The 17,462-nt window shown below is 30.7% G+C and overlaps 1 protein-coding gene across 1 annotated transcript; it reads left to right on the top strand.

The window, feature by feature from the left end:
* The first annotated feature begins 1,400 nt into the window (after window positions 1-1,400).
* LOC122513202 (cytochrome P450 4C1-like) lies at window positions 1,401-8,434 on the top strand. Its single transcript, XM_043629468.1, has 14 exons — window positions 1,401-1,500; window positions 2,802-2,828; window positions 2,907-2,960; window positions 3,064-3,173; window positions 3,475-3,565; window positions 6,409-6,600; window positions 6,681-6,774; window positions 6,843-6,900; window positions 7,021-7,135; window positions 7,206-7,321; window positions 7,392-7,460; window positions 7,729-7,894; window positions 7,990-8,169; window positions 8,248-8,434. The coding sequence occupies exons 2-14, from the start codon at window positions 2,807-2,809 to the stop codon at window positions 8,406-8,408; spliced, it is 1,428 nt and encodes a 475-aa protein (XP_043485403.1). The 5' UTR covers window positions 1,401-1,500; window positions 2,802-2,806; the 3' UTR covers window positions 8,409-8,434.
* Window positions 8,435-17,462: the final 9,028 nt, after the last annotated feature.

The following is a 17,462-nucleotide window of genomic DNA, read 5'->3' as shown; positions in this document are numbered from 1 at the left end:
AAAAAATTATTAAAATAAAGCAACAAATAAGAAAAAAGAAAAACTCTTGGCTAAATCAATACAAAGTATAGTACTATATTGGCTCGTCAGGCAAAAAGCCTTGTAGCATAAAAGCTCTGGTTGATAAATAAAATATAATATGGAATTGCGGTTTTAACAAAAGATTAAACACGTATCTCATTTCTTGCTCGCTTCGCTAGTATACGGATTCGACAAAAAGGTTCACCTCGTTTATGGAAGTATAAGGAATACTTATACTTTTCTTATTTAGCTTCTAGATTAGATCGCTTTGTTCGTCGCCTTCTTTGTACATTCTTCGCTGGTTATCTAACATGTGTCGTCGTAGGCGTCCAGTGGAAGAATAGGACGAGTGCTTTGTTTAATAGGTCCAGCAGGGCGTGCTTAGTAACGGTTTAAAGAGTGGGGAGGGACGATAAAAAAATTTCGTTATTTTCAATATTTTCGAAATGATTGAGCCGCATATTTCGAATGTAAGCTAAGAATCTATAATCTTTATAAATGGTACATAAATCGTTATTACGTTGAGTGCCTCACGAATTTTGAAGTAAATCCTCGTCAGGCTTTCAACATATAAATATAGACTTAATTATATTTATTACTTAGAAATTTACATAAAAAAAGATAATAGTCACTAACTGATGCAATATGAGAAAAATGTTTTCAAACGAGCTTATAGTTACGTATACTGCCGCAATTCGCACTCTCCGTTATTGTTAAATGTTCAATGAACCTCTAAAACAAACCTATATTAAAAAATTAGGTGATTTTAGTTGTATTTTCAGATGTTATGTAGGGCTTTTTACGATATTGCACAACCGTAATGACTTTATACTTTTTTCACCATTTTGTGTAATTGTAAATAAAAAAAATTACAAGCGAATGTAATATAAAGAGATAATTTTAAAAGAAAAAATTTTATTAAAAATTAAAAAATAAAAATAAATTAAAAAATCATCATAATTATTGATTTATCTTTAAATTTTTGTCCGCAATTCTGTTTTTTAACAAAATAATATTAAACTCGTAATCAGCGATCTCGAAACGCTTTATATATGAGGTACAAATTTCAATGAAATTAAACTACATCTTTTACTTTCGTACGCGCTTACGGGATTTGAAATCGGTGAACGTCGTCTCTGGCTTTACAATATTTTATTTACTATAATTTTAATTCCTATTTCAAATATTTATTTAATTTCACAATAGTGAGAAATCTATTATTGAAATAGTATGCCAGATAAAAATTATACTAATATTATAGATTATTGGTTGGACGTAACACTTTATAATTATGGATAAGTTTTTTCTGAGTACTCAACTTAAAAAAAATTGAAAAAAAACGGGAAAATATATTTTGTGCAAACATTTGCAGACGCCACAGCAATGCATATCATAAACAAAGACCCGCAACAAGCAAATGAGTCGTTATAAAACCAAATGAACTCTTTCGAAGAAAGGTTACGTAATAGGAAAATCAAGGTAAACTCTACTAAGTGTAAACATATCACATTTGCATTGAGGAAAAACCAAATATACCGAAACTACAACTATATAATACAGAAATTCCGCAAGTAACGACGGTCAAGAGAGAGTATTTGGGACTATATCTAAATTCCAAACTAACATTGAAAAAACATATAAATGCCAAAATTGAACGTATTCGTTTGAAAAGGAGGCAGAAAGAAGAAATAACAATCTGCATATACGAAAGAAGAATTGATACATACATTGTTTCGTCATTTGTCGGAACATTTAAAAGAATTTATCGCAACGGATAATTCTGATCGTATTCACAAAGAGAAAGATACCAGAGAAAAACTTTTAAAAAAAACTAATGTGTATACTTATGTACGCACGTAAGAAGTTATAATTCTTGGCGTACCAAAACGAATATAACCTCAAAAGAACTCAAAAATAACTTCAAAAAAATAACTTCAAAGAAAAAAAATAACTTAAAAAAAAAAAAATAATAATAATTATTATTATTATTATTAACATTATTAATTTTTCTTATACCTTTTTAATTTTCCTTGTTAATATATATATATATAAGAAAGAATAAAAAAAATCAAAATTTAGATATCAGTCCACACTAAATATAAGAGAGATATATCGAATTACTTATTTCAAAATCGTTCGTGTACTTTTATATCATAGATCCTTAACACTGTTTTGTTTTAAAACTGTATTGTATTTTATATACTACTTCAGTTTATTGTTTTACACGTACCGGACTTTTCAATTTTTTTGCATGTTGCACTAATTTATTAACATTTTAAAACGCAAATATTAAGTTGGAACCTCTGAAATAATTGTTGATTTTATAAGATAGCTTTGGTATCGAGAAAAAAGAACAATATCTCATAATTTTATCGGACTAATTAAATAGTTTATAACTACATGTCGCTAATATTTTGTCAAATATTATCGTTTCTTTTTCGGGAATTCTTCATTTAACGTTGTAGTAGTCTAACGATTTAGCAAATTTCTCATAAATGCGCTAGAAATTATATTTTATACAAAAGACAGGAAAAACAAATCTTGTAGATATTGTTAAACATATTCTCTTGACATTTTACTATTATAAATCGTTTGTATGTATCTGTGTGCCAAAAACTAATAGAAAAGAACGAATAATAAAACTATTTAATTTGTAAAGGGATTAATCATTAACAAGCACATAATTCTTTAGAAAAATTTAAAGTTTAAAATAATAATTAATACGTAAAATACCTTTTGCCAAATTTATAGTTCAATTTTTTACTTTTTCTATGTTCCAGATAGAATGATGCTCGCAATCTTTTTAGGTACAATTTTATTTCTATTTGCATTACATTGTTTTATAAGATATAGAAGAGTGGGAAGACTTATAAGTCTAATTCCAGGACCTCACGAATATCCGATAATTGGGAATTTGTATCACTTTCGAATTGAAAATGGTAAGGAATATTAAAATATTTTGACTTAGAAATTATACAGTAAACTGTGATTTTTCTCAGTCGATAAAGTTGTCACTTACTAATAACTTATTACCAATAATAGAACATTTACTTGAGAAATTCTGGAGATTAAGTAATGAGTATTATCCAATTTATAAGCTTTGGATCCTTATTTTTCCTTTAGTAGTTCTACTTGATCCCGAGGACGTTAAGGTAAATTTTATTATAAATTTCATTCATTATAAAAAATACATAGTCAAATATTCTTCAAACCAGCACGAAAATTTAACATTACTTTAAAATAGCATAGCAGGATTACCTATGTATCTTTCTACTGCTACATAACTAAAGTTTATTGTTAATTTTCGCTAATTCATTTTATGGAATAAAAATTCTCAGATAATGATAAAAAAACTTGGATATTTATAAGAGTAAAATTCTTGCTTCAAAGAATTAAATGTAAATCGAAAATTATCAATTCATATAAGTTAAAAAATATGAATTTTCATCGTAGGAACTATTAAAGAGCAATGAACATATTAAGAAAGCAGCCTTTTACAAATATCTTAAGCCCTGGCTTTCCTATGGATTATTAACTAGCAGCGGTAAGTAATTTAAACGAATACAAATAATCTTTTTATTGTATATTTAAAATAAAATATACTAAATAATAAAATGAAAAAGGGCACGTTAGTAATACGTCTATATTTGTTTGTGTCTTACAAAGAGAGTTCGTAGCACTTTTTCCTTTTTTCGACATTTCAATCCGTTTCTATTACAATTAGAGTTTTCGATTTTAATAATTATAACACGTATTTCGAGAAAGTTTCATCAGTACTCTATCTTCGATGTAAGCTTGCTTGGCATAGGAGCAGCTTTTCCGGATCAGTTATTTATCTTTTAACAGTGCAAGCCAAATGTCGTAATAATCAGTAAACTGGAGATATTTCTTAATTACAATTTTTACAATTTTTTTTATTTTTGTTTTTATTTATCTCCTTACTTCTTTACAATTTGTCCGTAGACATCTGGTAAATTGTTAGACAAGTAAGAAATACAGCACTTGGAAGGCATCTCCAATGAGCGAGTGTCGCTGTTGTCATTTATTTTCCGCAGATTTAATATTTTATTCGGTCTTTAGGGCTGATTCTTTTAAGCCTGTCCTGAGACATCTTATATATTTTTCTGAGTAGCTACCATTACAACTTAGGCAACTGACGATTTTATTTCTGCCCTTTTGGGGACAAAGTATTGTAAGACATTTCTGTGCGAATTTGACACAGGCTGGATTTAGATTTCAGTAATTTTTGTAACTCTTTTCGTTTTTTTGTTGATACATGTGTTATCTTCCGTCTTAAATGTTTAGTGCATTGGTTATAATTATCTTTCTGAGCGTTTCTGAAATGATAGTTTTTACTTTGACTTGGATATCATTCAGGTATTCTATTATATAATTATCTTGTCCAGCAATGTTTAAAAAAAGTAAAAGAAAGAAATAACTAATTATCAAAGCCACGAGTCGGCAAAATATGCAATAGTTTTATCGTAGGAATGATTGAGATAGGGAAGGTTACGTAAATCGATATACTCCAATTTACTGGTTAATAAAATAATTTGCCTCGTCATAAAAACTCTCACGGAATTGAGAGAAAAGCCGAGACAAGTGAATGCTTTATTGCAGAAGGAAATAATATAAATAAATATTAGTATGAAGATAGACTAGATAGAGAAAGAAATAACGCAAATACGTATCGAGGTACCTTTTAACCTTCGTATTGCAACTGTGCACACAAAACACGAACCGCCCGGATATACTAGAACGAGTCTACCCACAAAAATTGGTTTTATCCAATAACTCGAGCAGAGAGTCCTTGATTTTCGCGTAGATGTATATTGGTGGTGGTTTCAATGCTTTTTCTTTTTCTAAATTGTCTTTTGTGTTTTAAGGTTCTGTTGAATAGTCGAGTAGATCGGAAATATTACTTAGGGGAATGTCTTGAAACCATTGTGTTGCAAATGATACGTAATAGTTATTGTTGTTGTTTTTCGGTCCATTAATCTTACGCTTTTTTGACTTTAAAATTTTTGAAGACTTGGCGGGTTTCCAATTTTGCGAAGTTTCCGAATCCGTTTGCATATCGCCTTCTATAGACGAGTTTCTATTATCGAGTTTGATTAGCCTCTTTTGTGTATATATTAGGTTGGTTCATATGAAATGTCGGATTTTCTTTACATGCGAACGTTTGTCTCTTGGTTTGCATTATTCTTTTGTTTTTGTACTACTTCGTTTATAGTCGTATTGTCCATTGTTAGAGTCACATTTCAACAAGTAGATTTTCTAAAAAATGTTAAATCTTATAATTTTTTTAAATTTCATAAGGATTTGAATTCAACCGATATATTCGTGCAATTTTTTTATGAGCATAAACTTGGTAATAATACTACAAAGGCTGCACGCAATATAAATCAGACATTTGGGAAAAATACTGTTAACAAACGTTGGTTGAAAAAATTTCAGTCTGCTGAATTTTCCCTAAAAAAAACCGCGAAAAAGTCCCGTAATGTCCATGAAAAATGATACTCTGAAAGCATTCATGGAAAAGAATCTTACTGTATCTTCGAAAAAACATGCTTCCAGAAAAAAGTCGACCATACAACAATATTGCGAAATCTTTCTGAAATTGGCAAGTTTAATAAAATTGATAAGTGAGCATCGAACGAACTAACCGAATGAAATAAGTTGGATCGGTTGAACGTATGCCTATCATTCCTAACCCGATTTTTACAAATGAATTTATATATGAAATTGTGCAGCACCCAACTTATTCACCGGATCTTTTCGCTAATAGACTTTAATTTTATCAAATATGACAGGCATCTATGCATTAAAATCTCTTTGGAAAAGTGTATTGAGAAATAAATAGAATTTATTTTAATTAAATAAATAGATTTTTAAAAAAGACATCTAGTTTTATATATTACTTTAAAATCCGACATTTCGTATAAAACAACCTAATACAAGGTTAGATGATCGTTTTGGTTCCATAGTCGGTTGATTTGTTTCGGTATCAGCTATTGTTCGAATAATGAAACTATGGGCGTTATTAACGATTTTAATAGGTTAAATATAGTTTATTACAATGTTCAATGAGTTAAGCCATAAACTTGCACACGCGATTAGCCAAGAGAGTGCACCGTTTTTCCTCACAAGGACATTGGTCATTTAACCCTTGTATATGCGACGTAAACTTAAGGTACGTTAAACTATACCTCAACGTATATACTATTTGAATACTTGTATATACTCGAGAGCGGTATGTAGACACGTTTGTTCTTAATAACGAGTAAAAAAGGAAAGATCCTTATAATAAAAAGAGAATAAGACGCAATTTGCCCTAAAATATTTGAATAGATTAAATAATATTTTAAATATATCCTAATTTGACAGGTAAAAAATGGCACTTACGACGGAAAATGTTAACACCTGCATTTCACTTCAATATGATTAATTATTACTTTAATAACTTAAATGAGGAATCACGAAATCTTGTCGAATCTCTTAAAAAGGAGGGAGATGGAGACCCTGTTGTCAAAGATTTACGAACATTTATCAGCCAGTACACTCTCAACGCAATATGCCGTTAGTGAAAAAAACAATTTTTTGTATACATAATTAATAATATTAGTAATGATTTTTTAATTGCCATATCTCTTTTGTAGAAACAGCTTTCGGTACAAAATTGACAGGAAAAAGCAAGCTGGAATCTGAATATCGTAATGCGGTCCATGTTTATGGCAAAATTTTTGCATATAGGTAATTGAATAATGTTTTGTTAAGAAACGAAGTCGATCCAATAAAGAATGTGATTTATTGTTCACTAGACTCGTAAGACCTTGGTACTTCTACGATAAAATATTTGCATTTACACCACTCGGTAGAGTACAAAAAAAACGTTGAAAACCTTGCACAATTTTTCGAAAATGTACGTCTTTCATAATAATCATTTATAAGTACGTTTTTCGAAAATATTAAGATTAGGAAAATATTACATTTATTCAGATAATTGCGGAAAGGAAACGTTTTCATAAACAAACTAATGGAAAATATTTGCAAATCTATGAGAATATTGAGGAAGAAGACACTTTTAATAAAGGGAAGGAGAAGGACGATGAAAGTATTCGCATTTTTTAAATAAGAATAAAATTAAATTAAAGAAGCAAGGTCAATAGATTTTTATGTTACAGATAGGCAAAACAAAAAAAGACTTTCTTTGCTAGATCTGCTTATAGCCGCGTTTTGGAAAGATAATCAAATAGATGAGGAAGGAATTCGTGAAGAAGTTGATACTTTCATGTTTGAAGTATGTATTTGTAAATGTATTCATTTAGAAACAAAAGAGGAGAAACATTCTACGCAGTAACATTTTCTAGGGTCACGACACTACTGCAAGTGCACTGAACTTTGCTTTGAGTCTTTTTGCTAAGCACAAAGACATCCAGGTAATGTTTCCAACAACAATTATAAGTAGAAATTATTAGCAAAAGAAACAATATTTTACATTTAATACTTTACAAAGAATAATCAATTAATTGTAACACTAATTTTAGTAACTTGTTTCTAATACTAATTAATAGTGATATTAACTTTAAATAAAAAGTTTCGTCAGTACTCGAATTCTAGCAAAAATTATTAAAATTTACAATGTTTTTAGGTTTTGCGATTTAAACAGTTCATACGATGAATAATAAATGATGTATTTATTTTTAGGAAAATATAAGAGACGAGGTTAAATCGATTATGGGAGAAGATAATAATTTGACGATATCGTCGTTCCAAGAACTTTCGTATTTAGAGAGATGTTTAAAGGAATCGCTTCGTTTGTATCCAAGCGTCCATTTAATATCTCGGTATATTTCTAAGGATATGCAGCTGAGTATGAAAATAAATGCATTATGTCTTTACGTTAATTTCGTTCGTATCCTATTGATTCTTTATTTTATTCATTATGTAATCGTATTAATTTTGTAGAACATTATTTAATTCCATCTAAAACTATGTGTATTGTAAATATTTACGGCGTGCACAGAAATCCAGAATATTGGCCAAATCCAAATGTTTTCGATCCCGACAGATTTTTACCGGAAAATATTAAAGGGCGACATCCCTACTCCTACATACCATTTAGTGCGGGACCGAGAAACTGTATTGGTAAATGTTTCATGCAGAAATGAATATCTAATTACCCTAAAATTGCTTTTTTATATTCGTCTTTTCCTCATTTTGCAGGTCAAAGATTCGCAATGCTTGAGCTTAAACTGTTTGTAGCATTTATATTGTACAATTTTAAGTTGGAACCGGTGGATGAACTAGACGACGTTACATTTGTGGCAGATGCCACTCTGACCTCGTCTAAACCTCTTCGAGTAAAGTTTATACCTATTGCATAGGTATATTTATATATATTGTCCTTAAAAAAATATATAAATGCAAATACAGTTTTAGATAATTTATTCGTAATCGGTAGATATTGATAGAGAATAAAATGAAATTTTAATTTACACTGTATAAGTGGGTAATATATTTTAATGTTCAAAATACAACAATTTAATATTTTATAAATATATATATATCTATTTGGTTGGAAACGAAATAAATACGGATTTTGTCTATAGATTATTATTAAAATAACCGCACTCACTTATAGTTGATAACCTAATATTTAAAGATCACATATGAAATAACTTTCAATTTTAACAAATTGTCATTGCGCGTAAACTAATGGGTTGAAGTAAGTAAGAGAGGTACAGTTCGATGCGTGTGCTTTGCGAATTTACCATACGCAATGAGTCACTGGTCGGGAACGCATCACACATTTGCGCTTGAGCAATATCTCAATTGCGGTAAATCGTTGGTTCGTGCGCATGGCACTTTTTAAACTCATTTTAATATTCGACGAATAAGTGATGGGCCGAGCACGCAACTTATCTGTTCATGGGTTCAAAGGTTCAAACAAATAGGGACAATGGTTAACCAGACGTATCCAGGACCACTAACATCAGTAGCGACACCAGAATGCATGGATCAAGTACAACGTGAAAATATGTGCAATCGACGTAAATCTATAAGGAAAATTGCAGCCTTTACGGTAATAAAAGAACAAACAGTGTACGTAATTATAAAAAAAGACTACAGTTTCACTCATACAAAATGCTAATCGTGTAATATCTCAACGAAAATGACTAATCCTTACGAGAAATCTCAGCGAGAACGATGTTGAAACGTTTTCGTTCACCACAAACCCTTGGTAACATTTTTGTTTTACTGACGAAGCAGATTTCCATATTAATGGCTATGTTAATAAGCAGAACATGAAATACTGGTGCTCCTACAACCCTGGAGAACGTCATCAAAAACGTTTAACATTTTGATGCGATATTGTTAAAGATTATTTTATGTTTGTGCATATTGCTTTACCTGATTGTGCGTTCTGGAAAAAATAGTAAAGAATGCATCAGATAGTAAGTCTAGATGATCAAAGAACAATTTTCGAAAAACGAGCGACGAGGGAACACATTAAGAGAGTTCAGAGAGAATATTGAGTTGTGCATATACTAGAAGGTATTTTTAAGTACTTATTGAAATATTATAATGGTTGGTTGTAAGTTGAAATAGCAAAAACTTTAACTGACACTTATCCGGCGATTGCATTTCAAGACTCAATTAATATTTATTTGAAAATATTAAAAATTGAACTGTACGAATCACACAAAAGTCGAGCACAGTTACAAGGAATAAGCAAGATATGAATCTGTTAAAAGGTAAAAATAATAATCTTGCTTCTTTAAGAAACAAATATTACAATTCTCTTGAAAAATATTTATTCAAAGCATTAAAAAACTTATTCTCTCCGCATAGATGATCAATCATTTTACTGGAAGAGACAGGGCATTATTTTCAACAACGGTTAGAAGAAGCCGACGATACTGAAATTATGAAAGAGTATTGAAGACACCGTCTTCTTTTTATTCACACTAGGAAGAAGTCATGTGCATTAATATTCTATCAGAAAAATTCGAAAATGAATACATCTTAGTTATTTATAAATTATTTTCTACAATAATTCTTATTAAACTATAATCTCTTACAGCTTTTTGACCAATATCAGTATACATTTAAATTTTTGTTTCAGTTTTTGAGATTTCTAAAACTAATTCAGAAAAGCTTAATGCCTATTACTATTATTGTAAAAATGTATCTAAAAGGAAGTTTCCATCACAAACAAACGTGGAACGTTGAAGCATATAGGTTGCGAAAATAAATCTTTTGTTACGCTAAAGAATTATAATTTCTTACGTGCGTACAAAAGTACACAAACTATTTTTTTTGTTTTTTTGATGATCCAGTAAGATGTTCTAATGGTCACTGCAAAGCACAACTTGCGAAACGGGGTCTAACAAAGATGGCGATAGGTTTATAAATTAATAATATTTTTTTTTTAATTTTTTAAATTGAAGTCAAATTAAATAAAAAATAATTTATAATTATTTTTATTTTATAATAATTTACCTGAATATTATCTGGATCAAATAAAGTTATCGAAGAAATAAAGAAGCTCCAGACCTTGTGAATTGGATAATTTATTACTTATTCTCCAAAATTTCTTAAGTAAATGTTCTGTATTATTGGAAAAAGAATTAATATTAAGTGAAAACTTTATATGGACTGGGAAAAATCACAGTTTTCAGTATAATTTCTAAATAAAAATATTATAATATTCCTTACACAACGTCAACTTGAAGATGATACATATTTCCAATTATCGGATATTTGTGGGGTCCTGAAATAAGATTTAAAAGTCTTCACATTCTTCGTTCAATCGTTAGTAAATACGGACGTGTTTATTTACCGCTCCTGAGAATATAAGTATTTAAATAATAATTACGTTGAGATACAGTGTAACGTACGTTTGTTTTACATCGCAGACACAAGGGTAAAGTGACCAGTCTCCTAGCGATGTAATACTGCAACCACACGAATAACCGCGTGTTCAAGCCTATGGCAAAAAGGCTTTGACCATGGAAATTAACAACACCCCACCTCTTAAAATAGTTAATAACGGCAGCAGTTATATTATTCGAACAAGAGCTAATACCGAAATAGGAAAACCGTCGATGGAAACAAAACAATACTCTAACCTTGCTCGTACAGAAAAGAGAATAATCAAAAGATATATAGAAACTCGTTATGGAAAGTGAGATGGATACAGACTCGGAAGATTCGCAAAACTGGATTTTGCTAAATCAACCAAATTACAGGGTTTAAAAAAGCGGAAGATGGATGAACCAAAAAAAAACAATAATAACTCTTCCGCACAATTACTAACCAAATGGCTTCAAGACATACCCGTTAGCAGCTCATATGATCTACTCGACAAGTCAACAGAACCATAAAATACTACAGAAAAATTGGAAGGAAAAAAAGCAGTAAAACCACCTCCAATATACATCGACGGGGAAATCATCGACCCTCTGCTCGAGTTACTGGATGAAATAACTGGACAAAATAACTATGTAATAAAACAACTTAAAGACAACCAAGTGAAAGTACAAACTACCACACCAGATACGTTCAGAAAGATAATAAATGCACTAAAAACTAAAATCGCGGGATACCACACATATCAAGAAAAAACGAGAAGAGCTATAAAATCGTTATTCGAGGACTTTATCCCAAGTCCAACATAATTAAAATAAAAAATGAATTAAACAAAACTGGCCACAAGGTAAGATCAATAAATAATATAACAAAATTCGTTTCAACGAAGACGACTTGAACGACAACGGAGACACGCTGATTAATTTCTGCGCCAGGAATGAGCTACGGATCAACAACACATTTTATCCACATAAACCATAGCATAAATTCACCCTCGAAAACACTAGAGGATAAAATCAACAATAGACTATATAATAGCCAATAGGAATATGCACCCCACAAAAATACTGGACGTCAAAGTGCCAATACGATCTGCAAATACGGGAACAAACCAAAACCTGGTTCTTGCGAAAATAAGGAAAAACACGCTTAACATCAAAATTAAATCAAAAAGGAAAACATTAGAAAAACTAAACATAGAACTGTTAAACGATGAATCAATAAGAGAATTGCACCAAAGACGACCACGATAAGCACGAGCCTAGAAAATTTTCGTAATTTGTTTTGTTAGTTTCGGTAATAAAATTATATCGGTATACTTTACATAAGCCTTTGCCAAAAGAAATATTGAACGTAATAAGTAAAAAAAAAAAGAAAAAGAAAACATTCTCGGACTAAACAATACTATTTTCTTAAACGAATAACAAATTTAATACTGAACGTTGAAAGCACGTACGTTAATTGTTATTCGATATTAGGTAGTAATATCTTTAAAAAAAAAATGTTTATTATTTCAATGCAATGATTATTGTATTTTAAAAATTGGTTTTTTACATTTTTTTCTCTTGCAACAATATAATTTTTATATTTAATATTATCGAAATGTATAATTTACAAATTACAAATATAATAGAAACCGTACTTTTAATATTTATTTTTTCTTTCAATTTTTAATTTAACATTTATTCTCCACTTATGTTACATTATTTATAATTTTATAATTATTATACGTTATTCAACCTTAATAACTTTTCGACATTCAAAGCGATGATCTGGTTTGTATCCTTTACGACCCTTTCGATGTGGCATAATAATATCTGGCATTTCAGTTCTGCAGAGCACGATCCTATTGCATAACCTTGAACCGTTTTTGTTGACAAGATGATGCACATTAAAATTACGCAAATTATTGAGAGCTGTTGGTAATAGGAGTAATAGTACACACGACGTGTGCTTCGCTCTGCGATTGGCCAACTCCGTATTAATTTGTATTAGGACTCCCTTCTGACGCCTTCTATGTTCTGTTACGTGGTTACATTTCGTCTATTCCCACTCTTATACCTTGTGCAGAGACAAATGCAGATCCCGAAAAGCAAACGAACCGCTGGAAGCGAACGGCATGGAGAGCGTCTATTGTGCGCGGTCGCCAAATCACAGAAGGGATTACGCACAGAGGAGAATATGTTCGCGGCAACATGGTCTCTAAATAGCAGTGCAACGTCGCACCTTTGCAGACGACTACGAGACTTTACCGAAGTGAACGATAGGAAGGCACGGCATATAATCCACTCGGCCAAGAAAAAATACAGGGTTTATTTACGACTTCCAAAAAAAATTGCTCAAAATTAAAAATTTGTTTTTTTAAATATCTAGAAAAATATGTAGATCATTTTCACAGAAAAAAATCGCAGAAATTTAATCGTTTACGAAATAGCCATTTTGCAAGTAGCTTTAGATTAAAATATCTCAATAACTAATAAAAAGTAGTCGAGACATGCTGCGTATGAAATTCAGAGAAAAGAATAACGAATCGATTAAGTAAAATCCGATTCCTCAACGACTAATAGTTTACGAGTTATGAATTTTTTAATGAAAAATATAGGCGCCAAGCGCGAGCGCTTGTAAACAAATAGCTCTAACTCAGCGAAAGATCCATTAATTAGAAATTTTCTTTTTGAAATTGTAACTTTAATCTAGCTTTATAATGAAAAAGCTCAAAAAAGCTCAAAAAAGCTCAAAAAAATTTTTTGCAATTTTTATCAAAAAACGAATTTTAGTTCTTTTGTCATTAAAGGAGTCAATATTGAAAAATAAATTTTTTTTAATATTGACAGATTCCATAAACCAAAATGCGTAAGGCTAGCTAAAAATTAAATATAAAAAAATTTTTTGCCATTTTTATCAGAAAACGAATTTTAGTTTTTTGGCATTAAAAAATAGTCAATATTGAAAAATAAATTTTTTTAATATTGACAGATTCCATAAACCAAAATGCGTAAAGCTAGCTAAAAATTAAATATAAAAAATTTTTTTGAATGGAAAAAAGCAGTTTTAATATATTCAATTTTTTCGTCGCTTACTCTGAAGCCAATGAGTAAGACAAAGGTCACACTCTTCGGATCTTTCATATGCTGCACAGCGCATGCACGAATCCCCACTAGTGGTAATAAACGAGATTAGAGGCAGTGAACCTGCATTTTTATTTTTCTTAGTTTTTAAACAATAACTGAATTAATAAAAAAAAAATCGGTACCACAATATAGGCATTAAACGACTCGGAATTTCATTAATCGGAAAAATACATTATCGTGTGGTTAACTTTTTTCAAAAAATATTAATATTTTTTATAAACAACGAGTTTATTCATGAAGAAAAATTTATGAAAGCCATCCAGGTATTCACGTATAGAAGAATCTTGATTTTAAATATTGCATTTATTATTTTGATACGTACATACCTTGCTTGCAAAAAACTGTAATGTTATTTTTAATAACTATATTATAAATAATTGCATATTCAACCTATTCTAATAGCACTAATTGTGCTTAATGTTATTTAATGTAACTTACTACCAATATTCGAAGTCGATTTTATACAGTTATGTTCAAACATTTTTTTGCATTAATCGATTTAATACATTACATCGCAGATAGATTCATAAAATATTTGCACAAATCTAGAGGATTCGAAATAAATAATTTGTTGATGAAATTTACTATTTAGTTGACTTCGGAAATTTTACAGTATATATTAATATGTAATATTATTATGTTATTTAATAATCATCTGAGGCAAATAATAGGGGAAGAAGAAATTCATAAGAGTCAATTTATTTTAACCCCTTGAACTATTTTGACGAGTCTGACTCGTGATGACAATTTTAGGCCAAACATGGATGTTACGAGTCGGGCTCGTTGTTCAGTTCCAGATCAAACATGAATATCACGAGCTTGACTCGTACTCGACATCTCATGCCGAACATGAATATTACGAGTCCGACTCGTACTCGACATCTTGCGTTCGGTCGTGAAAATAGGTTTCAAATTTCGGCACGCGCGCTCCGCCGCTCGCCATTCACCGCGATGATCGAGGCAGCCGCGTTTGGCCTGGCGTTTCCTGAGGTTCCGAATACTGCAAGTGGTTAATTTGAGTTTTTATCTTATTTATTTTTGTTTACAACCATGACGGTCCAGCTAAATTTTTGTATACGACTTGAGTTCTTTCAGCTACTAGTTCGTCTACCGATTGAGATAGTACTGGAAAACCATTTTCCCAATCATTGTCATCTTCATTGATTATTGGCAAATCCGGTGTTTCCATGATTTTATTCGTGCATAAATCGATACATCTTTTGCAAAAATGCGAACATAGAAGTTCAGATTTTATACACGAACTGGTCTTCCTTTTGCGACCTTTTTTACAGGAGCAAACAATTAAATTCAACGAATCCTCCAGGACAGGTGGTAACAACGTTGTTGTTGGTAAAAGAAGAGTTTCACCAGCTATGTGCCGACCCCATAACACTGATGGAAGAACATTATTCTGCTACCGTTGAATTAGCCAGTATATTCGATTGGTATGATTGGTTGCTGCTGCAGATATTGGAGTCAATGAAGCAATGTTGAAGCTGGTTTTCCGTAACGCTTTCAGGACTGCCAAATATTTTTTGCACCTTAACTCGTTAAGATTCTTTATTTAGCCATTATAAGCTATCATTATGATTTTTTCTACTGCTGATGTTATTTATGTAATATTTTCCGATGAATTCGACAATGTCAACACGTGGAGGTACTTGGATACTTCTTCCTGTTGCCGAAGAAATTTTCTTAAGCAGATATTCTTCGAAACTTTGAAAAAACTTGATGTTACATCACAACCTGTAATTGCTCTGATTACGACGTGTAAATTGAATATAATAATTGGTATTCCTTTTGAATCGTAGATGTTGAATAACATTTCTTACCCACCAGCGTGTAAAAATAAATATTATTTTCGATTGGATCAAACGCGTCAAGTAAGCATAAGGCATCAACATTATGGTTGATTACAGTGACGATTTTTTCACGAGATTTGATTACAGATGCATCAACCATTCTTCTATTAAGATTATTAAAATTGATATCGGAGATGAACACAGTTCATGTGCAAAGTATATTGGATATTTACTTTGATCTGGATCAGATTTTTCAAATCGATTAAATAAAACTTTTTCATCAGAATTTGTTTTGCTTGAAATTTGAAATTTGTTTTGTTCTTATTTTTATAGAGCTACAAGACACTGATAACGGTATCACTTACAAATTTTTGGTAAACTTAATAATACTAAAATCTTTTTTCTTAGAATACTGTGCTACCATCCGATTCATTTGAATAATGTGGAATTATTTTATTGTACGATTGAATGCAATTGTATTTTGCATTGTAACAATTGACATCATGTCTTCCGGAAGATACTTCTGCTAACAATGACATGATCTGATCAGCTGTCAGAAATGGTGGATGTTCTTCAAACCATTGTTTTAATACTTTTAGATCTTTTAAATCTCAAGATATATTATGATAACGTAAATCCTTGTGCTCCTCGCTGTAAGTACTTTCTATTTGGCAATATTGTTCCAAATCATCAATTATGTATGCTGTAGAATTAAACATATTGAGCTAAGATGCTGCGACGCTTTCAGTTACACCTGGTCAGTGAACTAAACCCCCTATACAATGGATTGATCGCATCATAGTTTGTTCTACGACCTTATCAGGACTCACTTCACTGAAAAATTTATTAGTACGCCATGGTAAATGGTATGTTGCACATGGTAAAGTATCCATTGTTAAGATAGTGTTCATATTCTTTCGGTGAATACGTTCTTTCTTCCAGATCCAAGTTTTCTTGCACATATAAATAGGCACTTTTGGCGTAATTAAAATGATTGAAGGCGTGAAAGAATGGTATTAATGAATTAATTATGAATTATATAATATATTAATGAATTATATAATAATAATTATATAATATTAATGAATTTTGAAATTAAGAATGGCATTTCAATAATTGTTTATACGTGTAAATTAAAATTATCAGTACTTTCAACATGGAGAAAACGTCTAAACAAAGAAACCATTTTAATGTATTAGATTCATACTACTGAAGTTTTAACTCTTTCCACTACAACATTCATATGTAATCTAACGGTATCAACGAGTTTAATCACTGTTGAGTTTGTTTTAAACTTTTCGAGAATCGTCTGCTCATCTGGTTCAGTTTTGAGTCCGCTTGAGTTAGGTTCAATGACTAAAAGTTATTCATACATTAGTTGAACGGATACTAAATTAAAGAGAATTTTTTTTCAACTCTCCCATTCTGTAACAGCTGGCATTAATTACGTGACGTGAAGGACAACAGGGCTTAAAAGAGTAATCATAATAGTTTCAGGTATAGTTTTAAAACTGTACACGTTACAAAATCCGGACCGGTGTACGCGTGAATATCAGGCTGAAGGAAAAAGGTGAAGAAAAATAAAAACTAAGACCACCAATAAACACTCGCTGGAGCGCCAAATTTGAAAAAT

This window comes from Polistes fuscatus, unplaced genomic scaffold (genome assembly GCF_010416935.1).
Source record: "Polistes fuscatus isolate 324 unplaced genomic scaffold, CU_Pfus_HIC Scaffold12, whole genome shotgun sequence".
Lineage (NCBI taxonomy): Eukaryota > Metazoa > Arthropoda > Insecta > Hymenoptera > Vespidae > Polistes > Polistes fuscatus.
The sequence above is the reverse complement of the archived record's forward strand: the minus strand, read 5'-3'. Positions and strand labels throughout refer to the sequence as shown.

Bases quoted from the DNA above. Each gene is read 5' to 3' on its own strand.
- LOC122513202 (XM_043629468.1), top strand. From the start codon at position 2,807: ATGATGCTCGCAATCTTTTTAG. The intron at 7,136-7,205 runs GTATTCGCATTT...TTTATGTTACAG, and splicing joins GAAGGAGAAGGACGATGAAA to ATAGGCAAAACAAAAAAAGA. The intron at 7,461-7,728 runs GTAATGTTTCCA...ATTTATTTTTAG, and splicing joins CTAAGCACAAAGACATCCAG to GAAAATATAAGAGACGAGGT.